The 21642-nt window shown below is 37.6% G+C and overlaps 1 protein-coding gene across 1 annotated transcript in view; it reads left to right on the top strand.

Moving 5' to 3' along the window:
- Positions 1 to 21642, top strand: part of ZDHHC2 (zDHHC palmitoyltransferase 2) — a 34409-nt gene that overhangs the window by 6824 nt on the left and 5943 nt on the right. The window contains exons 2-9 of the mRNA XM_074905899.1: positions 4014 to 4040; positions 7166 to 7260; positions 10371 to 10491; positions 11406 to 11475; positions 13067 to 13099; positions 17939 to 18059; positions 18773 to 18905; positions 21360 to 21486. Of these exons, the coding sequence (XP_074762000.1) occupies positions 4014 to 4040; positions 7166 to 7260; positions 10371 to 10491; positions 11406 to 11475; positions 13067 to 13099; positions 17939 to 18059; positions 18773 to 18905; positions 21360 to 21486 (727 nt within the window). The remainder of the gene's footprint in view (positions 1 to 4013; positions 4041 to 7165; positions 7261 to 10370; positions 10492 to 11405; positions 11476 to 13066; positions 13100 to 17938; positions 18060 to 18772; positions 18906 to 21359; positions 21487 to 21642) is intronic.

The raw sequence follows: 21642 nt of genomic DNA, 5'->3' as shown, positions 1-21642 counted from the left end.
TTTATTAATGACAGGATGCACAGTCTGACCTACTTTTCTATGTATTACCAGCAGTCGATAATAACCCCTAGTAAGAGAAATGAGAAAACTGCTAGAAAAACTGGTATGAATGATTCACAGAAGATTGTATGATCAAATACTATTGAATAATATACCAAAGTTGTATCACTGAATCTACTGAAAAATATAAAATTTGGCTTAAATAAATATTGTGTGCTGTTCAGAAGGTAGAGAAGATAACACACGTTTCTTTGATCAAATCCAGAATTCCAAGGTTTTTTTTCATGTTAGAAAATAATTTTCCATGCACTTAAATATTGTGATTTTAGAATTACAAGCATCTTGTGGTTACCCTAAGAAGTCTTTGTATCGTGGTCATCCTACAAATAGAGAAATTTTAATTTTTAAGAGAAATTTAAGAGACAGTTTGATTTGTAAGGGTGTGGGGTTTCTTTTTCTTTCCCATCTGCTGGTCAATTCTGCCACATTTGTGAAAAAAATATCCAAACCAAACCAACCCCCTCTATTTTCTCCCTGGTCCTGTGGTATTGCAGATACTTATCCATTGCTTCCCCACACATTATACATCCTTCAGGGAGTCTTTGTCAAAGGTAATTTAAAAACTCATAAGCAGAAGGAGTAGTACTGCACTTTGTGAAAAGCTGCAGGTTATTGGATATCTTGTCTATTCCTCTGTGTCACCGTCTGAGGGGAAGTTTTTAAGCAGCACAGCCAGTCTCCTTGTGTCGTGGTTTGAACTCAGAGGGCAACTGAGCACCATGCAGTCACTCACTCTACCCTTCCCCCCTAGTGCTGCAAAGGGGAAAATAAGCAAAGATGCCACTCACTCCCCCCGTCCCTCCCAGCACTGAGAAGAAGGAAGGCAAGAGACCCAGGAACTTGAGATAACGACAAGGAGGGATGTTCTCATCCTTTAAGGGACAGGCAAAAGACAGACTCATTAGGGTAAGAAAAAAAGAACATAAATTTAATACACTAAATTTAGAACTAACAGCAACAACATTTAACACAGAGTACGACTGTGAGAAGGATTACCACATCTTGAAAACACCTTCCCCATCCCTCCCTTATTCCTGGGCTCAGCTTTGCTCCCAATATCTCTGCCTGCCACTCCCAGAGGGGCAGGGGGCAGGGGCTGGGGGGTGCAGTCTTCCTGCTGCTTCTTCCTCCTCGGGGTGGGGGGAACTCCTGGCATTCCTCCCCTGTTCCAGCAGGGTCCCCCTCTCACAGGAGACAGTCCTCCACACACTCTCTCCGGCATGAGTCACTCCCACGGGTGTGTGGGTCACCCTAAACTGTTGCAATCCTCCTTGTGCCAAACTGCGACAACGGGGCCTTCTTCCCATGGGGTCCCGGCCACCTGCAGGCGCAGGCACCTGTCCCGGAATGGGTCCCTCACAGGCCAAAATTCAGCATCTGCTCCACCACAGACCTCCACGGGTGGCAGAGGGGGCAGCCCTGCCATTTCACCGTGGGGTACAAGAGAGTCTCTGCTCTGGCACACCTCTCCCCTTTCTTATCTGTTCTTCCACTGACCGTGCTGTTCACACAGATGTTCTCCTCGTAATGTCTCCCCACAGCTTCTCCCAGGTTCCCCTTCTTAAATCCGTTATCGCAGAGGCGCACCTGCCGTTATTAACTGGCTCAGCCTTGGCGCAAAGGCAGGTCTGACTTCGAGGCAAAGGAGCTTCAAGGGGCTTCTTACAGGGGGCCACTGCTGTAGCCCCCTCTCCTGCTACTAAAAACCCCACCAGTCACTCAAACGAGGACACCACCTAAACACCAGTTACAGTAAGTGGGGAAGAAAAGCATGGTAACGTGGAAGATACTGGAATCTCTCTTCAGCCTTCCCTCTTAAGTGTCTTACAGCTGCTGCAACTCAGGAGCGTATGAAGTAACTCTGAGTTATACTTGGGTGGTAAAAGAGATTAAAATGACAAGATGTATCAGAAAAAAAAGAATGGTTCTCACTCTGCTTGGATTAACTGGACATCTTTGGGCACTTACGTTTTAGCCTTCATGGTCTGCAGTTCCTGACTGTCAGCAACATTTGGCTTCCAAGCTAGATAACCATAAAAACTGAAAAGACATCCACTGAACAGGTGCAGACTCTGAAGAGTGCATTTCATCCCAGAGGTGGACAGAAATTTTGAGAAGTTGTAGGCTTGTAGTCAGGTAGAAATTACTAAATTTGGATTTATTAGTTGTATTGGTCCTTTACTTACAGACGTGTAGAAAAGTTAAAATAAGTCTCAAACATTTTATTCAGGAGGGCAAAAAAGATGACAGCTGCTTTCATGTAATGTTTTATGCCATTCCTTTGTTAGGAGAGAAAAATACTACAAATCATTGTGAAAGGTTGGTTAAGGAGATCTTAGTTTGAAATGGTGATTCTGCAGTGTATGCTTGGCTGTGGCTTTTTAATTAGCAGAGAGTAGTTATTCCAAAAAGACTGACAAAATTTCTGCACACCTTGCTGACCATACCAAGTGGAGAAAGAAAATTGGAATTTGAGTAATGGCTAGTTTGTCCTAATCTGAGAGCTCCAGCACTTTGAAATTACACATCAGCTCTAAAGCATCTTTTCTTTTTTTACTGGTGGATGGCAGTTTACCTACAATTTTAGAGTTCCTGTGCATTATTTTACTGCAGTATCTCTGTTCCTCAGAGTCAAGTGTATATACGTGTTCACTCAGCTTCTCTCCAGCAGTTGTCTAGATGGATATTTAGTTTGTCAAGCTCTAAAGATTTCTCTTAGCTGAACTAGAAAACTGAGAGTCAGAACAGAGTTTTCTTTATAGTGGCTTATGCAACTTCTGTGGTGTCCTGTTTTTGTGAAGAACTTTATAAACATGATTATCTACTGTTTTCCCTCAGGTAAGGTAGGTGCTCGTTTTGGTAGAGTTATAGTCAAATCTTCATTTTAATAGATTTATTTTATAATTATAAACTTCTGGAATAATTCGTGTTTGAGAGGACCTAAGCTCATCTAGTCCAACCTCCTAATCAGAACAGGGTTAGTCGTGAGGTCAAGTCAGGTTGTTCAGAGTTCTATCTGGTTGAGTCTTAAAACTCAAAAATGGGATGACGTGACTGCTTGGCCTTTCAGGAGGAATTGCCTTGTGCCCGCTGTTTGAAGACCAGCCATGTGCAGCCATTTTTATAGGGAAAACAAGAGCAGATGAGAGATCTGTGTAGCTACTGCCTTGCTCGCAATCGTAGGTGCTGGTATTTTACAGTTTGTAGACTGCTTCATTGGGATGGATAAATGTGTGATGGAGTGGTTTGGGTGGAAAGGGAGGAGCACCATGAAGTTTTAATCACTTGGGAGTTTGTTCTCTCTGTTGTTGGGTGGTTATTTTTTAAAGTAATGTGGCCAAGAGTGGAATACAGGTGTAAGAAAAAGATCTATTCTCTTTCATGAATGTGGTGACTGGTACATAATATCTGTGTACTCCACTCCATACCTGGCATACTTGCACCTTTCTTACTCTCTTACTATCCCCAAATCATGTAATCATCATGCACAGTTTCTTAAAGGAAATGCAACTTTTGTCTGCTTTTGATTTCTATGCCTTGGAGATCTAAGGTATTACTGAGTATTGCTGGCAAAACCAGTTCTGGAGTCTGACACTCCACCTCAAGAACAGAACATACATAAACAGTAAAACCTGTACAACCACAGATAAAGAAATAACTGTTCTTCAGAGGTGGCTTTTCTTGGGTTAAACTTGGGCAGCTTGAGATAGATGGAAGTGCTAGTTCTCAGGAACTGAGCCTGGGAATGGGAGCCAAAAAACCTTATAAGCAATTGGCATCGTCTGCCTATTCTTGTAATGAATGTACACAGCATAAATGCTTGATAGTGTATGCCTTAAAGCTTGTATAGTTTTATGATTACTTGTCATTTGGTTGATAAACAAAAAATTTAAAGTATTCAGTTACATCATTTAAACATCATTTTTACTCTTTCCTTTTTTCTCGTTTTTCAGTGACAATGACAAATATTGGAGAAAAAGGTAAGATTTTTATTAGCTGTTTATAAGTAGAATTCATATATCATGGTAGTATAGTAGTTTATGAGTACAATCGAGATACAGATCTAACCTGCTTAAAATAAGTGTATTTTTTTGTGTTCCTCAGCTTTAGCCATTCCAAATAGAGATGAGAAAAATTAGAACTTTTTATTCTTCTTACTGGCTTTGTGAAATGTCAATTTTCCTTATATTCTGGTTTTAAAGATTTTTATTCCTAACAGGGAAAGCTTTTGTAAAACGAGAACTTCTAAAGATGAGCAAGGGTTTATACAGAGTGCAACATACTTAAATGGGAGGTGAATTTTTTCTGCAGTTTCTTTTTAGCCAGTTTCTTTGAAGAACCAGAATCCTTCAGATATGTAACCTTTTCAGAAGATAATAAAGCTGCCTGATTAGAGTTCCTACCCCGAGGCTGTAGCATGTTTAGATTGTTTTTCCAGATGCTATTTTAATACCACAGCACAACATGGGAGCGTAAAATGTGGGGCGGCAGAGCTTTTGGAGGAAGGACTTTGGGGTTAGAAGACAAACTGCTTTTTACATTTGTGTAACTCCAGCAGGTTTTACTAAGTCATTGGCTACTCCCTCACTTAGAAAAAGTGTTTGTCAATTAAGAAACATATGCTTGAAAAACTTTTTTCAGTTTAGCGATCTCTTTCCCTAGATGAGTGCATAAGCATATCTGCAAGCGTCAGCACCTGCAGACTGCAATAATTCCACTTTCTTGCTGCTCCATAGTGTGTGTGGGGGAGACAAGTAGGTTGTTAGGAATTCCTTACAAAGCACATTAGAATTATCAGTAAAATGCATTGGGGAACATTAAATGTCCCTTTTTTTTAGCTGCCCAAAGCCTTGGTGAGCTTCAGCCAGTCAGTAGAAATTTACCCTAGCTGTACTTCTGCCCTAAGTGTTTCCAGGAGTGAAAACCGGGCGAAAGGGGCTCACCCCTACTACAGGTTGCTGCAGATTACCAGGCAACTCTAGCGATGCTAGAGTTTGTAAATGGGTTGCCTTCAAGCCAGGAATACGCCATTTGGGTTTTTTTTTTCAGAAAGAGTGTAAAACAGAAGGATTTCTGCCCAGGGAGCTGCAGGCAGCTCTTCTTTTTATGTCTGAAGGGAATTGAGGTTCTTGTGTTGGACTCTGAACTCCCCCAGGCTCAGTAAAGCAACTGGTTGGCCCAGGGTCTCCACTGTGGTGTGTTGAAACTGGTGAGTAGGTCACCTGGGAGAAGCAACTGGTCAGGACCTGGGCTAGGTTGGAGAACTGAGGTGCAAGAGCAAACGAGCTGAAGTCTTGTGCAGACTTTAAAGGGGAAACATGGGCTAATGTCTTTTGGCTAAAATTTTGTCCTCCTCCAGTAGTATTTTTTAAAATGTGTGAAAAAGGAATTTTCTTATCAATCACACTCTCACAAGAATAAAATACAGATGCAGATTAGTAAATGCATAGAGTACAGAACTGATGTAACTTGCCCTAACTTGCCCTCATTTTATGCCATGAATATACTGTTGTTTAAGAAAATACTGATTTTGTTTGAGTAAATCAGGGGGGTTTTTTGAGTTGATTAATAGAAATGTTCTGATAAAAACGTGGACTGTTTCTACCAGATGCTTGTGCAGTAACAAGTTGGTCATTTAGTTTATTGTGGTTGATGTGGAGTCCAGTTCTATCACTTACTGATCAGACTTTTTTGTTTATAGACAAGGCATATGGCTCTTTTTCTCTGTCATCCCAAAAGCTTTGTACACTGTTGCTCCTCAGATTTTGTTAGCTTTTGTTTATTATTTTTTAACTACCTAGTGGATAAGAATAAATGTTAACTATGTTGCTGCCTTTTTGAGTAAATCATCTTCAACACCGGAAACACGAGTTCAGTGTTACTTTTGAGGCAAAATCACAAAAAACAAGAACATGCTGGGCTACTGTTCCTTTATTTATACACACCATCATGCATGTGTTGTGGAAAATGCTCTAGCGCTGAATAGCATTACATATTAAAAAACATGGGCTAACCATATGAGGGCAGTATTTCAGGTTGTGTAGTGAAAGTAAACAAGTTTTCCTTTATAATGTTTTTTTGACAGTCTTTTGAATTTATAGAAGTTATATAAAGACTGTTTGACCGTGTAGCTTCTGTGTAACCTTGACCTCTCTATGATATGAGTTCATCCGTACAACAGGAAAATAATATTTTTCACTGTTGCTGTCCTAGTTGTCCTTTATTTCCTGCTTCTCTGTCCAAGGAAGAAAAATCCAAGGAAATACTTTTCTGTACATTAGAGAAAGTTAATCAGGGGATACAAGTTTTGGATTTATTATTTACTGTAGTGGATTGCTTAGTACAGCAAGAGCTTTTAAATGGAAACACCTATCCATCCATGGCAGGCTCTTTGGAAGAGTTAATGTTACCTTCTGTATGCTAGTAAAACGACTCAGCATGGTAATATCGACTAGCATCTATTAAAAAAAAATCTAAGAATAAATCACTGTGAAGAATGTAAAGCAATGAATGAACATGTGAATTTAAAGAACCCACAGGTTTTTAAAAACCACCCTACTGTCCTCCCTCTTAAAAATCTAGCAGCACAGATTAACTGGTTATGGTTACTGCTCAGGTATTGTTGCATATCCACTCAAAGACTCCTCTCGCTCTAGTTATTGTTTAGGCAGCTATATTTCCTTATTTCCTTTGGGATTGAGGAGGAGCGTGTTGGGGTTTTTTGTTTTGTTTTTTTGCATGGCTCCCTACATGGAAAGTCTCCCTACATGGTTTATAAAGCTAAAAAAGCAGAGATGCATCAGTTAAACAGGATTTAACAGATACATAAAGAGAGAGTGCTTGATAAAAAATCATGGGACTCTTAATAGGCTATTAACCATTCCCCTCAAACTTTTGTAATACATGTAGCCTGTATCATGACTTTCCCCACACAGTCTGTATTTGTCTCATGTAAAGTTGCAGCGCAGTATTTTTGTTGCAGAGTTTTTTGCAGAGGCTCTGTATTTACATCTGTTAGAGTAAGTATCTGTGATACATACAGCATCTGTTTGTAAGTACTATAATATCACTGGTCTGTATTAATTCTGTTCCTTTTTGATTTTAGTTGTGTGCCTGGTTGCTTACCACATATTTTTCATGCTGTTCGTCTGGTCATATTGGAAAACAATCTTTACGCTACCAATGAATCCTTCAAAAGAAGTAAGATAAACTTAACTTTTGTTTCTGAAATAGACTAGTCAAATGCCTGATTTTGTAGTATCTGAGTAACTCAGAATCTGATCTCATGTAGTTTTGCACTGTGTAGAAAAATACAGGTTACAGCTTCTTAATAGGAGTAAGTCAGATTGCAAACAGTGTAATGGCCAAGACAAAACACCTTCTCTAAGTTTTAAAGGCTTTTAAATAGATTTTTTTAAACTAAATAATATTTATGCTCTGAAGAAGAAAAAAAACCTCTCCGCTTGAAAAATATTACTTATTTGAACTAGCAGCTTAAATCTCTGCGTGGAAGTACACTTTTATGTGGTCAAAAAAATTATTTCCCCCTGTTTAAAAGTTATATTGCCTGTCAGCATCTGTCTGTTGTCCTCTGAATTAAAGTTTCTTCCCCATCTGTTTTGGTATGAGGAAACCTGGGGGCAGTGGCATGAGCACACAACAGGTGAGCTGATGCTGGGAAGCCACGGCTGGCTAAGCAGGAAGGGAGCTAGTATGGAAGAGCTGCATGGAAAAGAAGTCTGAGTCCAGCTAGTACAGAAGTGTAAAGAAGGATCCAGTTGTCTTGGAGAATATTAAGATACAAAACCTTGTCCAACATGATGTAGCCTCAAGATAATTGCTTTTAGTACAGTGTTAGGGTTTTAATTTCACGTTCTTTCTAACATTTAAAAAAGAGAAAACTGTCAATAGCCTTGATGAAAATCCTCCCCATGCAGCTTAGTACAACCAGTGCAGCTCTTTGGCCTCTTCCATCTTGTCTTTGTACAGAAACCCTACAGTCCTCAGTAGGTGCTGAGATCACACAACCTCTGAGGTCAAGAGGAATCCTGCTGTGGCTGCTCTGGAGTTTGAAATATCCACAGAGCCAATACTTGTTTCGGCATGGACTCATCATTCTAACTCCTATAACTACCAAGCCAACCCAAAATAAATAGCTTGTGATTTCTACTGTCTGTTATGTGGAGGTTCTTCTCAGTAGTTTTTGTTCACTAATAAGATATATAATTGTGAAAACAAGTAAATAATTCAGAGCGATTGGCATCTTCCTTGAATTTCACACTGCAGGCAGAGAGGAATGAAACAAATTACAAACTTACTTCATTTGGTAATTACATAGCAAAATATATGCATATATATGGTGACTGTAGCGATAATTAGAAGGGTTTTTGAAATCACTGGGCTGATGCCAATAAAAGACTTCCAAAACATTTTGACAAGTCCTTAGTAATTACAGTGGGATTCCAAAGCCACCATACAATGCTACTGGAGAACTTCAAATGGGATATTAAAAGTATTGAAGTTGAGTAATAGAAAGCAGTGTGTGGTGCTTCTGTGTCTGAATTTACAGTGTTGCTGGCAGTGACACGTCTGTTGTTCCATGTCTTTTTCCTAATCTACTAGAGCAGTATTCTTAAAATTTAATTAGGGTATTTTGTAATGTTGAGCTACTGCTTGGCTTTCGGTTTCTAGGATGAAGTCTGTAAATGTAAAATAATGTATTTTCAGTTTGACTAAACTGACTTACCAACTATAGCAAATATTTGTTTGAAGTCTGAAAAACAATTGATTAAGCTTTTGCATTTTGCTTTCGTTAATACTGCAGCTGGTGCAGACCACACAGCCTGTAGTTTTCTTTTTAAGATTATTTCATTTTACATGTATAAAAAGCACTAAAGTTCCAGCTTCAGTTTAAGATATTTTGAGGAACTTCACTTTAGTGTGTGCCATTCTGTACCTGCATGTATTGGCTACATACAAGTGTTGGATGAAGGTAGGAAAGAAGATGGTTTCCAGGCAGGAAGGTTTTGTAGACTTAGGGCTAGTCTGAGAACCGATAGAAAATGATGGAGCAATAGCTCTGTGTACATCAAACAGGAAGCATTAAAAAATAAAAGTACTCTGAAAAAAGTTTCTGCAGTGAGAGATCCTATGTATCCTGATATAAAATCAGTTTGGGTGTTGGCAAGAGTGTATTCTTGCTAGGGAAAAAAATGAAAGGTGACCTAAGAAACTCATGCTGAACAGTGAACCTCCAGGTTCTGGTGGAAAACTGAGCTTTGTCAGGAAGGTAGAGTGGTGCCTTCTCTACGGAGGTGAGAATAAGCTCCTAACTGGATGTTTCTGTCTTGCTTTCTTAGTTTTGTACGCATCACTTTCATTTAGGAAAAAATTCAGTATTATTGCAATGTCTAGCCTTTTTCTAGATGTAAATGCTGTGCAGAGGCCTTCTGTTTCTAGCAGAGGTTAGAGACAGCCACTTTTTCTGCCAAATAGAGACTTTCAGAGGTGATTTTGTATCCTGTTTTTCAAATAGAGATACCAAAGACTTCAGCATCTTCCCATTTCAAGAAGCTACAGCTGACAAAGCTGACTATGTTGATGTGTTGCAGAGGACTTTGGAGTATAAGAAATTTGGACTACATCGTGTATACCATGTATTTCAGTAATTTTTTACCCTCTTAGCTCTCAACTAGAGCAATGTTTGTTATTGCTATTTTGGGCAGTGACAGAAGTTGTCTTTATGCAGCAAGATGTTAAGAAGTGGTTATTCTGTCATACAGGTCACCTATCTCTTCCTTCTCTCAGCCAATCTCTGAAGTAAAACCACATCCTAACACCTACACGAAGAGAACAGCAACGCTCCAGCGGCAAAGAACAAAAGTAAAAATGCCAGATACCAGTAGAGAAATAAAGCTGTCTTTTCTGCTATTACTAGTAGCATATTTTCTTGCCGTTAAAAACTGACATCCCTAGCTTATATTCACTAGCTAGTATTTAGTATTACAGAAATAAATTAACTGACCTTTCAAGGGAATGGTAAGTTCTTGATCCTTCTCTTGAAGAGTGTCGCTTATTACTTCTGGAAGCATTCAACATTGCATCAATACCAAATCAGAAGTAATAGAAATTTTGTCTTCAGTTGCCATGAAATAAATTAGTCGTCTTAGGAACACTGAATTTTTTGCTGTAATACGTTGTATGTGCTGCTAATCCATCGTTATATAATGAATATTTATTTCTCTTTATATCTCCACAGATATTTAACTTGAAATTTGCTAATGTATCTTTGATTTTTAAAATTATTCCAGTTTCATCTATCATATTCAGACAAAGAATCCCTAGAGAGGGAGCCTAGAGGTGAATCCCAGCAAGAAGTCTTAAGACGGGCAGCCAAGGATCTTCCTATCTATACACGGACAATGTCTGGAGGTAAATAGGTGTTCAGGAGACCACTGAAGGCAGGTGTCTTGATGTACTACCTAAACTAATAAAAAAAAAATTGCAAGGGTTTGGTTTGTAGGGAAGAACTGGTTTTCATGCTTTAGAAAATAACAAAGTGACTCAAGAACTTTAACGTAGCTGTATGCAGCTACATCTGTTCAGTGGAAAGGTTGTTGGAAAGTAGATTGCTGCATATTATTTAGGATTTTAAAGTGGATTGACAATGCCTTGCTAAATGTTTGCAAACTGACGTTAACAAATAGCATGTAATACTAACAAACTGCGGAAGAGGCTGTAGCAGTCTTTAACCGGGTAGATTTCTTCTTTCATGGATTTAAATCACTATCTGCATGTCAGGTATAGCTAGATAAACCACAGTAAGAAACTTACTGGTTTACTTGCTGGTTGTTCAGTTGCAGGAACAAAAGTTCTTCCACACTAAGAGTTAACCTTAACCCACTGATACTGTAAGTTTGTGAAAGCTGGCTATCTGAGCAAGTCCAAGAGATAATCTCATATAGTAAATAAAAGCCGTTAGAATAATAATTTCAAATAGCTATATTGTTGAACAGTCTTTAAAGGTTTTTCTGCCTAGTGAGGGTTTTGTGGGTTTTATTGGTTTGTTGGTTGTTTTGCAGAGCTGAGGGGTTTGGAAGAAAAAGCCCTGATTAACACGATTAGCGGACGGCAAAAACTAAGCTTTTTGGGTGCACTCTGCTAGATTCAGCATTGCAAGAAGCATTGCAAAGAATGCTTCAGTATTTGCAGCTGCTTCTGATCATGCTGAAATGCTTTCCTGTGGGTTCTGCTGGGCTGAGCTGCTAGTATTTATTTTTGCACAGATTTCAGGAGTCAAAATGTGTAACTACACTGAGATCTAACCTTGGAACTTCTTTCTTTAGCAATCAGATACTGTGACAGATGCCATCTTGTAAAACCAGATCGTTGCCATCACTGTTCTGTATGCGACAAGTAAGAAAATATTTTGAATACGTGGTTTTCCGAATTAACGGATTTTTTTTCTTGACACAGAAGCTTTTTTTTTTATGTATAGATTTTTCAGGTTTAATGTTTGGGCAGATAGGCTTTTTTTTTTTTCCCCCTTAGATTTTTTCAGATGTAGTTTTTATTTACTTGTTTCTAAGGAAGTCTGTAACTTACTCTAATTCATTTGATGGCTTTCTTGATGCCAACATGGATTACATGGTCTTACACGTTCTTTACATAATGGTTAAAAATTATGAATATTAATAAAGAACTTTCCTTAACAATGTAACCAAAAATACCTGATAAACAAAAATTTGCTTCTTTTGTTAGAATCTGAATAAAGATCACTACCCATCTCAATCTAATCATGATGTCACTTACATCTTATCCGAGGTAATAAACTTAATATCCTATTTTTCATTGGATAACTTGCAGGTTATTTTTGTTTAAGGAAAGAAACAACCAAGCATCCCCCATTTCTAACTGAAGCTGTAAAATAAAGGTTTTGTTTGTCTAACACAAAAGGAAGTTCACGTCCATATTCCACAGAAGTCTAATTGCTTTGTAATTTAGTCTTGCTTTCGGCTGTTTTTTCTCTCTGATCTTTCTCCAGTTAGCCTGGATGTCCCTGTGATTTAAATTTCCAATCCACTCTTGCTCCCAGTGATTTAAATTTCTAACATTAAGAGAAGGGGCTTCTTCCGAGGTTCATTTATTCTTAGCTTTAAGGCTGTTCCAAGTACTCTTCAGCTGATAATGCATCAAACCTTCCAACATGATTGTGAGGCCAAGAAGACTTCCTATTTTATCCACCAAAACAGCAGAGGCACTGGAAGAGTAACTGAGTTGAGGCAGAGGATCTTGGTTGTGTTGCATGGGATAGTGGTTGTAATGTAAGACAGGAACATTCTCATGTCTGAGCAGGGTGGAGAAAAAGGGTGACCTGTGTTACCCTACGAAATAGGAGAGAAATTTACAGAATGCCATTAGTTAATATATTTTGCAGAATACCTCAATTTTGTCCTTGTCAAAATTCACCTGCTTCAATTATATCTGATTTTCTTGTGCATGTTTTATTAATGGAGAGTGATTAATTACAAAAATGTTTGGGATTTTTCATGCAAGGTAAGTTCCTAAAAACATTGCGTGCATCTGTATATATTTCTATAAGTGCAAATCATGTACTTGAAAATAGATTTAATTGTATCACTAAGTATATAATAATTGAATTAACCCAGTTTCTAAAGCTCTGTCAGAGAATAAAAGATAGTTGAAAAACTTATTCAGAATGAGACCGAATCCTAAAGTTGGAGTTACAGATTGCATTTTCTGAAATCACTAAGCTCTTGACAGAGCAAGAGTTTTGTGTTTGGGTTACCTACAGTTCATTCTAGGTAAACTGTATTAGATGAAGTCAAAGAGACATATTTGTGAAATAGATTACGTAACCAGTAGTACATACGGCTAATTCTTAATCTGAATGTGAATAATTTAAATCCGACATGTAACAGTGTGCTGACTTATTTTTTTCTTTTGCCTTTTGCGGTTATTGGAATTCTGTTGGGGTTTTTTTAAGATGCATTTTGAAAATGGATCATCATTGCCCATGGTAAGTGCACTATTTGCTTTCTTTTCTTATTTTCTGATTTGGTAAAATAAATTCTTGAGGGGCCTGTTATGAAGGTGATGCTTCACAATTCCTAGAGTTACTTGTTTATGTGAAGTTACTAGTCTTGCAGGACCATTGAAGTTATTTACTGTATGCCCTCTTTTCCTGGTTGTGGGATGTGGAAAGAAGTTCATATATCATTTTTCTTAGACCTTTGAGTTAGGTAACTCCATGTTTTTACAGTTAGGATGAGGTAGACTTCTGGTCAGTAAGAAAACGTTTTAAGATTTGCATCTTCTCTTCACAAACTTTATTACTGGGGCTTAGTTGCATTGAATGATGAAATACTACCTTAGGTTAAAACGCACAGGGCTGTGCTTTGTTCCCCTTTACTGAAGCACCCAGGACAGATTGAGTGGGCTTGCTGGAAACAGCAAGTTAGCTCTTTTAATTTTATGGGTTCTTTGTTTTCTTTCATTTTTTTCTTGCCTCTCCCTCCCACTCTCCCTCCTTTTGCTGCCATGACAGCCTGCACAGTGGTTTTGTTTTACTGTCTTTTCTCAGCAGCCTTTGGAACCAGTAGGTAGACAGGATGTGCAATTAATTTTATGTCAGTTTGGCAATTATCTCACAGAAATAATTAGAGGGTAATTGTTTAGTGGGGTCCAAGTTAAGAGGATTGAGTGGTAGATGGCAGTTCTTCACCACATGAAACCAGTCAGAAAAGAAGAATCTCCTGAATGCGACAAACTGATTGGTAGATGATTCTAAGCAGCTGCTTTGACCTTCTTAAATCAAATTTTTGGGCAGAGGGGGCTCTGTCCTACGGGAGAAAGGGGTGCTGGGCCCCTCCTGTTTGTCTTGGTCCTGACTGCAGCCTCTGACATAATACAATATGATTTAAGAATCTCTTCTTATTTTACAACTGCATGGTAGATACAATTGAAAGAAATATTTAATGATACAGGGTAGAGTTATTTCCTACATATTTTTTTTCTGTACAGATATGAGCATATGAATCTTGATGATGCTTAGTGTTAGTAGTGTGCTTCTTAATTAAAAAAAAAAAATCCAAACCACAAAACACAGATAAAACCATTGAATGTGGAACAAATTTCATATTAAAAAAAAAAAAAAAAAAAGGCTGTTTCCTTTTGTTTCCCTTTTTCAGTTTTCTTATAAGCTGTCTTGTAGAAAGCTGTAAGAAAAATAGCTGTCAGGCTATTCCTGACAAAGTATCAGTGAAAAGTCTCAATATTACTCTTATTATTCAGTATCATACACACTTTTCATAAGCTTTATGGTCTGTTTGAGATTTTTTGAATTGTCCTGCCTTAGGACAGCACATGAAAATGTCCTTTATGTAAACTTCAATTTCAGAATAAAAATCCATTGCATCAAATAACAAATCAAACTGAGCACTTGTGTAGAGTGGCAGTGAAGTGGTATTTCACTAGGGCATAGACTTCTAGAAAAATAAATTCAATTTTTCTCTCAGTAGCATTTGCTTGTTTTACCTGTTTGCAGACTTTGTATCCAAACATAGATATGCCCATTTTGAGAGAGTATTTACATTGCTCATTGTTTTTAATCTAATAAGCAATAGGTGCAAAAAGAAAAAGTAGAAATGGAGAAGGTACTTGAAAGACATGTAACGCTTCTTGATGGAGAACTATTCCTTTTGTGCTCCAAGTAACAGAAATGAACTAGAAAAATAGGTATTGTCTTGCTTTATTTTTCCTGATCTAAGAGGATGTCCACAGTTCCTTTCTCACCCTGAAAAAAATAACTGTGTGGAAGTAATAAGAGAGTTTTGAAATACTGCACAGATGCTGATCAAACTTTATAGTTTCCTTTAAAGAGCCGTGTTCAAGGGTTCTTTGGGAAATACGGATATTTTGCCAACAAAAGTAGGGGTGCAAATCAGTATAATGGGTGGGTTTTAGCCCCCCTGAAAATATCATTAGGTGCTGCTTTGCTTTTTTGTGTTGGGATTTTTTGGTAGAAGTAAGTTTGGTGGGAAAGAAGGGAGAAGGAACCCATGTGATACTTAGGGAGAACAGGGAAACAGTAATGGGAATTACTACTATTTTAGTATTTGGCTAGGATAAGGATTTCTGGAGGGAGAACAGGTAAGAACAGCCTAGGGGAAGTAAGATGAAGCATTTGGAAGGCAGAGGTAGTAAGATGGTAGTCATGTCCTAGCCTCAGGTCAGCTGTCTTCTGCTTCTTGGGAGGCTTTATTTTGGCTGTCACTCCTGCGCTAATGGAAGTGTTGTGATAAATGGAAATACTTAATGCTAATTGCCCTCTAACTACTCTAAAAGGTTTAAGTGAAGCAGAAATAAAAGCAAATTGATGAAGAAATAAAAGCATTAGTGATTCCTATGCTAGTGCTGCTGCTATTCATACTATATAGAGATGGAACTGCAGGCAGGAATGTGATGGCTTGAGGCATCACCAAAAATATAATTTGTGTATAACAACTCTAATGCTAACAAGGTGCATTAGGAACACCTTAGGAATAATTGGAAACATCTCTCCTTTGTCTTCTGAGAATCTCATTTAGCATCTTTATAATTCTCTGATGCTTTTGGTTAACCGAGTTTTATCACCTTTGGAGCCTTGGCAGTTGAAGACGCCTGGCATCTTCAGTAAGCTAACTCTTGAGACAGAAGGGATAAGTCTTTTTGTGCTTCAGAATTGTTCTAAATGTTACCCGTAATCCAAATTGTTAACCTGGACTGTTCTCCTGTATGAACGTTTCACTGCGATAGCACACCATTATTTATCCCGTTGTTGGCACATTCATCTGTTTTACTCTTCCTCAAAAATGTTAAAGACTTCAAATCCAACCACCTTTCTTGGGTTTTATGATTTGATACTGCATGTTCAAATAACACAATTACAAAATCCCTGTGTTTGCTTTCTCTTCAGTTTTCTGATGAACTTACTCTCTTGCAGTAAAAACTCCTCAGTCCAGCACTTTGTCAAAATTGAAGGGAGTGGAATAATTTATGAAAGTTTATTTTAATGTGTGTACCATATGCAGTAGTGCAAAAGAACAGCAAGAAAGAAATCTATCTTTGGGGAATAACATTTCATATGATATTTCCTTTCTCACACTAAACAGTGTCATAAAGTAAAAACTGTCCTAAAATAAATACCAGGAAAGGAAAATAGGGTTATTATAAAAACCTTTAATTTGAATTGCTTGCAGTTTATCCTGGAATTGCTTAATCTGGCATATTTAATGGAAAACAACACTTCACTGTGGAGAACTGTAAATTTACCTTTCCAGTAAAAATCATAATGAGCTTAGAAACATACCTTCTGGGTTTTTTTAATTAGAACAATCTGTTGTGAGCCCTTCTTAACTGTAGTTAATATAGATGCTTAGCTATTGCTGCATGTTTAAATGGCGATGCTAAATTTAATGTTTAGCCAAGGTGGCATGTTTGGCAAAACCAAAACCAATAACAAAACAGGTAAACCCCCTACCCACCCTGAGGATGGATAGCAGTAGTGTACAGTGAAAGTTTATTTGCTATTTGAAGATTTTACCCTATTCTGATTACCATTTATCCTGCCATTACCATCACTGTCTCTGTAAAGAAGAGAATAGTTATATAACTTGTCCTGTACTTGTAGAAGCTGAAGTTGAGACAAGCCATGAATTCTTATTTTTTGAAAATTATTTTTCAACATACAAGTGCTTTCATGGATGTAGTCATCTCTTTAATTTAGCTGATCTTTCTGACAGCGATATCAATTAGTTAAAGAAGGCATATGGAATTATTTTTTTCTTGTATAGAGAGTTATGTCAAAGTTAGCAGTGCAGTGATAACTTTCAGTAGCTGCTTAATGCAACCAAATAAAAGAAAGAGGAAGCTGTTTACCAATAAACTGTCCATGGGCAACTCTCCAATATTTTTCGTTTGGTGGATATAATATCATTACATGTTTAATAGAGCTCTGAAATTAATAATACTTAATATATTGCCTCTAATGGGAAGCTGCTGTGGTACTAAATATACCTTCGTCATGTCTCTCTGATGATAGTGTATACTAGTTGCTCATGTATAAATTCTTTAAAAATGGGAAACAGATGAACTTGAAGCCCATAATTACAAATGATAAAACGAGGTTTATTTTAATACTTGGATGTATTTACATGTTCCTGATCTCTCTTATTTGCTGTCATGTTGTCACTGATATGGAACGTTTTATGTTTATTCAGTGGTAGTATTTCTTTCACTATTTTATACAAATGTAAATATTTTAAGGAATTTCCTATAAATGCTCTTAAGTTTGAGACTCTTAGTAAGAAGTTTTAGTATGAAGGAGGATATGGATTAAACGAGACTGCTATTATTGTCACCAAAATTCAGTTGAGATTCAAATTCTTGGCTTGTAACTGACCCAGTTGTTATGTGCAGTGTGCCTAATGGTAAAGCATGGATACTTAAACTTACCTACAAAGTGTAAAAGTAACTGCCACTGTAGTTACATTTACATCAGATGTGCTGGGACCAGATTTCATACCATAAATGAAAATTCAGTTTCAGTTAGCTGTTGACAGTGGTAGTAACTCGTAAAGTTCTTTGGGTTTTTTGGGGTGGAGGGTGGTGTTTTGGTTTTGGTTAGAATTACTACAGTAATTTGGGAGTTGAAACTAAATACATTTCAGTAGCTTGAGGCACCAGAGATAGGAATTAAAATTTGATTTACATGCCGATATTAACTTTTTTAGAGTAAGTTTAATTTTAAATTGGATGAAAGTGAAGGAAATAACTTTCATTACATCCCATTTTTACTTATGCCTTTTTTTGTTACCAGGGTGAACAACTGTGTAGGATTCTCCAATTACAAATTTTTTCTTCTCTTCTTGGCTTACTCGCTACTGTATTGCCTTTTCATTGCTGCAACGGATTTACAGTACTTCATCAAGTTTTGGACAGTACGTACCCTAACTACATACTGTCTTTAAGGTACCACTGTGCGAGAAGTCGTAAGATTTTGAGGCATTACATTGTAATCTAGTATCTCTTAATATGAGGTACAAAAGTTTATCTAATAATCATAGCCCTCAATTTTTTTCTGTTTATCATAGTTTATGAAATTTCACTTATTTCTTCATTATTTTGAAGCTGCGTAAACAAGTATGCAATTATTTAGAAAACATTTTACAAGGGCATTTATATTATAGATAGGTTTTATTAACTTCCATTAATGCTACGTTATGAAAAATCTTCAGAGAAATTTTCTAGTATTTTAATTGCGATTATCCGGGTTCACAACTTAGGATATGACCTTCTTAGATTTGCAGGTTTTATGCTATAAGTATTCTGAAAAGGCTACTTAAGGCTATTTTTGTAAAGACAAATTATTATTCACTAAAGCACACTTCAAAGTTCAGAACCAGATTTCAGATCCTTGTTGTCAGTGATCTCAAGAAAGGGCCCCTTTCTTTAACTTCCATGCTGTCAGCAACCTCCTGGCTGTACAGAGAAGGTGTATAATTCACTTATTTAGACTCTTGTGTGGTATGTTTGTGTCTGCAACGGATTTGATTTGGCTGAATAGGGGATTATTCATAATCAAATTAAACAGCTATTTCCCCAATTCTGAAGGCTTTTTTTTTTTTTTTTTTTTTTTTTTTTTCCCCCCCAGAATGGCCTTCCTGATACTCAAGCCAAGTTCCACATCATGTTTTTATTCTTTGCTGCAGCTATGTTTTCTGTCAGTCTGTCTTCTCTCTTTGGTTATCACTGTTGGCTTGTCAGCAAGAATAAATCTACATTAGGTAAGTAGATTTAATGCTTCTGTGTTTGACAGCAAAAAATAAATAATAAATGTATGTTATATGTATGGGGGTAATGGAAAAGGTGAGTAGTCCTGTGCAGGTTGCTTGGACCCTAGTTAGAAGTGCTCGGATCTGGCAATGTCCAGTACCGACTTCCCAGATCTGCTGCTCCCCAGAAATTCTGACTCTTTTCCTCTTGCCCCAAGGGGACAAGCTATTAATGAACTTATCCTCTTCTTCCCACTTCCTTCCATCCACAGCTTGTTAACAGAAACTGAAATAAATTAAAAAAAAATAAATTGAGATCACTTTGTAATGTTAGATACACTAATGCGTGTTGACCCAGATGCTTCTTGTTTGGCATTCCCAGCCCCCAGGTCAGAGTCTTCTGATGTGGCATCTCAATCAGGTCTCCAGCACTTCGTTCCCACCCTTGCCCTGGGCAGAGCCAAAATGGCTCTGTTCAGTTCAGCTACAATTCTGTTTAAAAACTCTGCAAGACAGAGTTACTCATTCTCCTTGCCTTCCTCTCCTTGCCTGTACTGGAGGCAAGGAGAGGGAAGAAAAAAACCCCTGGAAAGCCAAGCTGTTTGTGGTCATAGTGCTGTTAGTTTTGATCAACATGAATGAGCACAAAGAGCCAGTGTCAGAGAATGATCTGATACGGGAGCACTTCTAGATTTAGTAGTAGATGACCACAGAGATCTGAAAGGCAGTTTCACAGTTGTGAGTCCTGTCTACCACATAATCATAGATGCATAGAAAGGCCTCTGTGTTATGAGTTAATTAAAAAAACCTCAGAGATGGCCTGTGCCTCTGTTACGGGGCAGTATATATCACTACATTGAATATCAGCATTTCCCACCACTTGGATGCATGTTTGTCTGGGTACAAATCTAAATAAATAAATAAATAGATAAATAAATGGAGGTGCAGAAGATTTGAGTGCCTGTCCTATGCTATATCCTGGCCTGTAATAATAGCAATTTGCAATATATTCATTAAAGTTTCTGTATCTCTAAATGCTTTTCTTTTGATATAAGATGAATTCAAGTAAGCCAATAAATTGATGTTTTTTCCAGTTCTCTTGGGATTTACTAATATATGGATGATTAATGGAAAACTTTGAATATATATCATTGGAAGAAACCTTGTTTACTTCAAGATTTCTCCAGAGTTTGTGGGTTTCTTCAGTATTCTGAAAAATGATCTCCTTAGAAATTAGTACTGGAAAAAATTTGCTCAATCTGATTATAAGTGGAGAAAAGTTTTACTAATGATGATTAAATGAATTGAAATAATTACATGTTCCGTTTATAAGCTGTTTGTATAATTTTAGTGAAAAAAAAAAATGTTCAAAGGTAACCATAATGCAGTACACTTCTAATTCAACATTTCATGTTTTTAAAACAAATTTCATTCCATGCGAGTATACCATGTATTCTGTACCCTTAAGCTACTCAAAAAGATCTGTTTGTCTCTCGTCTTTCCATTTTACTTTGGCAAATTGTTCAATATGTGAAACCCTTGAACGTGCAGTAGTTTGGTCATGAAGCCATGACAGCATTAAGTATGACTGTGCTTAAATCACCCAGGGAGCTGTTTTCTTAGCCTAACATGGCCATCTAAACGGGTATTTCTGTTTTCCCTTCCCACGTCTTTAAAATACCTTGTAACTAATGCATACTACATGCTGAAGGTCATTTCCAGCAGTTCATAGCTAAGGATTTACTGCAGAAGGACGATTTCTGCGTAGTTCCAGCATGGTTTGTGTGAGCTGTACTGTCAGGACATCAGGACGTGGTTTGCCTACTATATATAGCCAGTTAAGGGAATGAAATGGCTGTCAGTCACTTGGGGAAAAGTAAATTATTTTTCTGCTCCAGGCACTTTGCAACACTTGAAGCTGTATTTAGCTCTGTTCTCGAGAAATTTAGTTTGGACATCCATGGGGAGTAACCTGGGTCTATGAGTAAAGTGCTTTCTTTATGCAGCTGTAAAAACATAGTATTTTTCATACCCCAGGGTGTGAAAAGCTAGTCTTACTACTAAAGTAGGTTAAGCTTTCCTTCTTTTCCATTACTCTTTCTGTAGTAAACCCTTTGTTTAGGTTTTTCTTTCTTGCACACACTGTAGTATATAGTCACATGCTGAAATCTTCATATAATATACCACGTCGTCTTAAAAAGTGAATCCCTCGCTCTTCCTTGCCTTGATTAGGGAGGAGGGTGAAGGAGACTGCCACGCTTCCTCACCCACGGGACTTCCTCTGCACGCACGGTGGCTGTGTAGCACTGACTTTGGCTTTTGTGAGTGGAGTAGCTTTCTCAGACATCTGGGCAGTACAGCCTTCCCTCTTGGGTGATGATATCATCAGTGCAATTGCCTAAATATTGGTGTGAAACTTAAACGTGCTGTCTTGCAAAGAGATGCAATTGTTTTTTTTCTTTTAAGAGGTATTCAGAGCTCCCATATTTCGTCATAGAACAGACAAGAATGGCTTTAGCTTGGGCTTCAGCAAAAACCTGAGGCAGGTGTTCGGCGATGAGAAAAAATACTGGTTGCTGCCAGTGTTTTCAAGGTATGCTCAGTTTTTAATGTTTCTTTTGTTGAACTATTGAATAATCAGGATCCACAGGATTTGGAGGGGATGGTGGTGGTTAGTTTTTTGAAATAGGAAACAGTAATACCTGCTTTAGAAAAAATAGTTCTTTGAAGTGGGGTTGTTTTTTGTATA

This window comes from Athene noctua, chromosome 4 (assembly GCF_965140245.1).
Source record: "Athene noctua chromosome 4, bAthNoc1.hap1.1, whole genome shotgun sequence".
Classification (NCBI taxonomy): Eukaryota; Metazoa; Chordata; class Aves; order Strigiformes; family Strigidae; genus Athene; species Athene noctua.
This window is presented reverse-complemented; position numbering and strand designations above follow the sequence as displayed.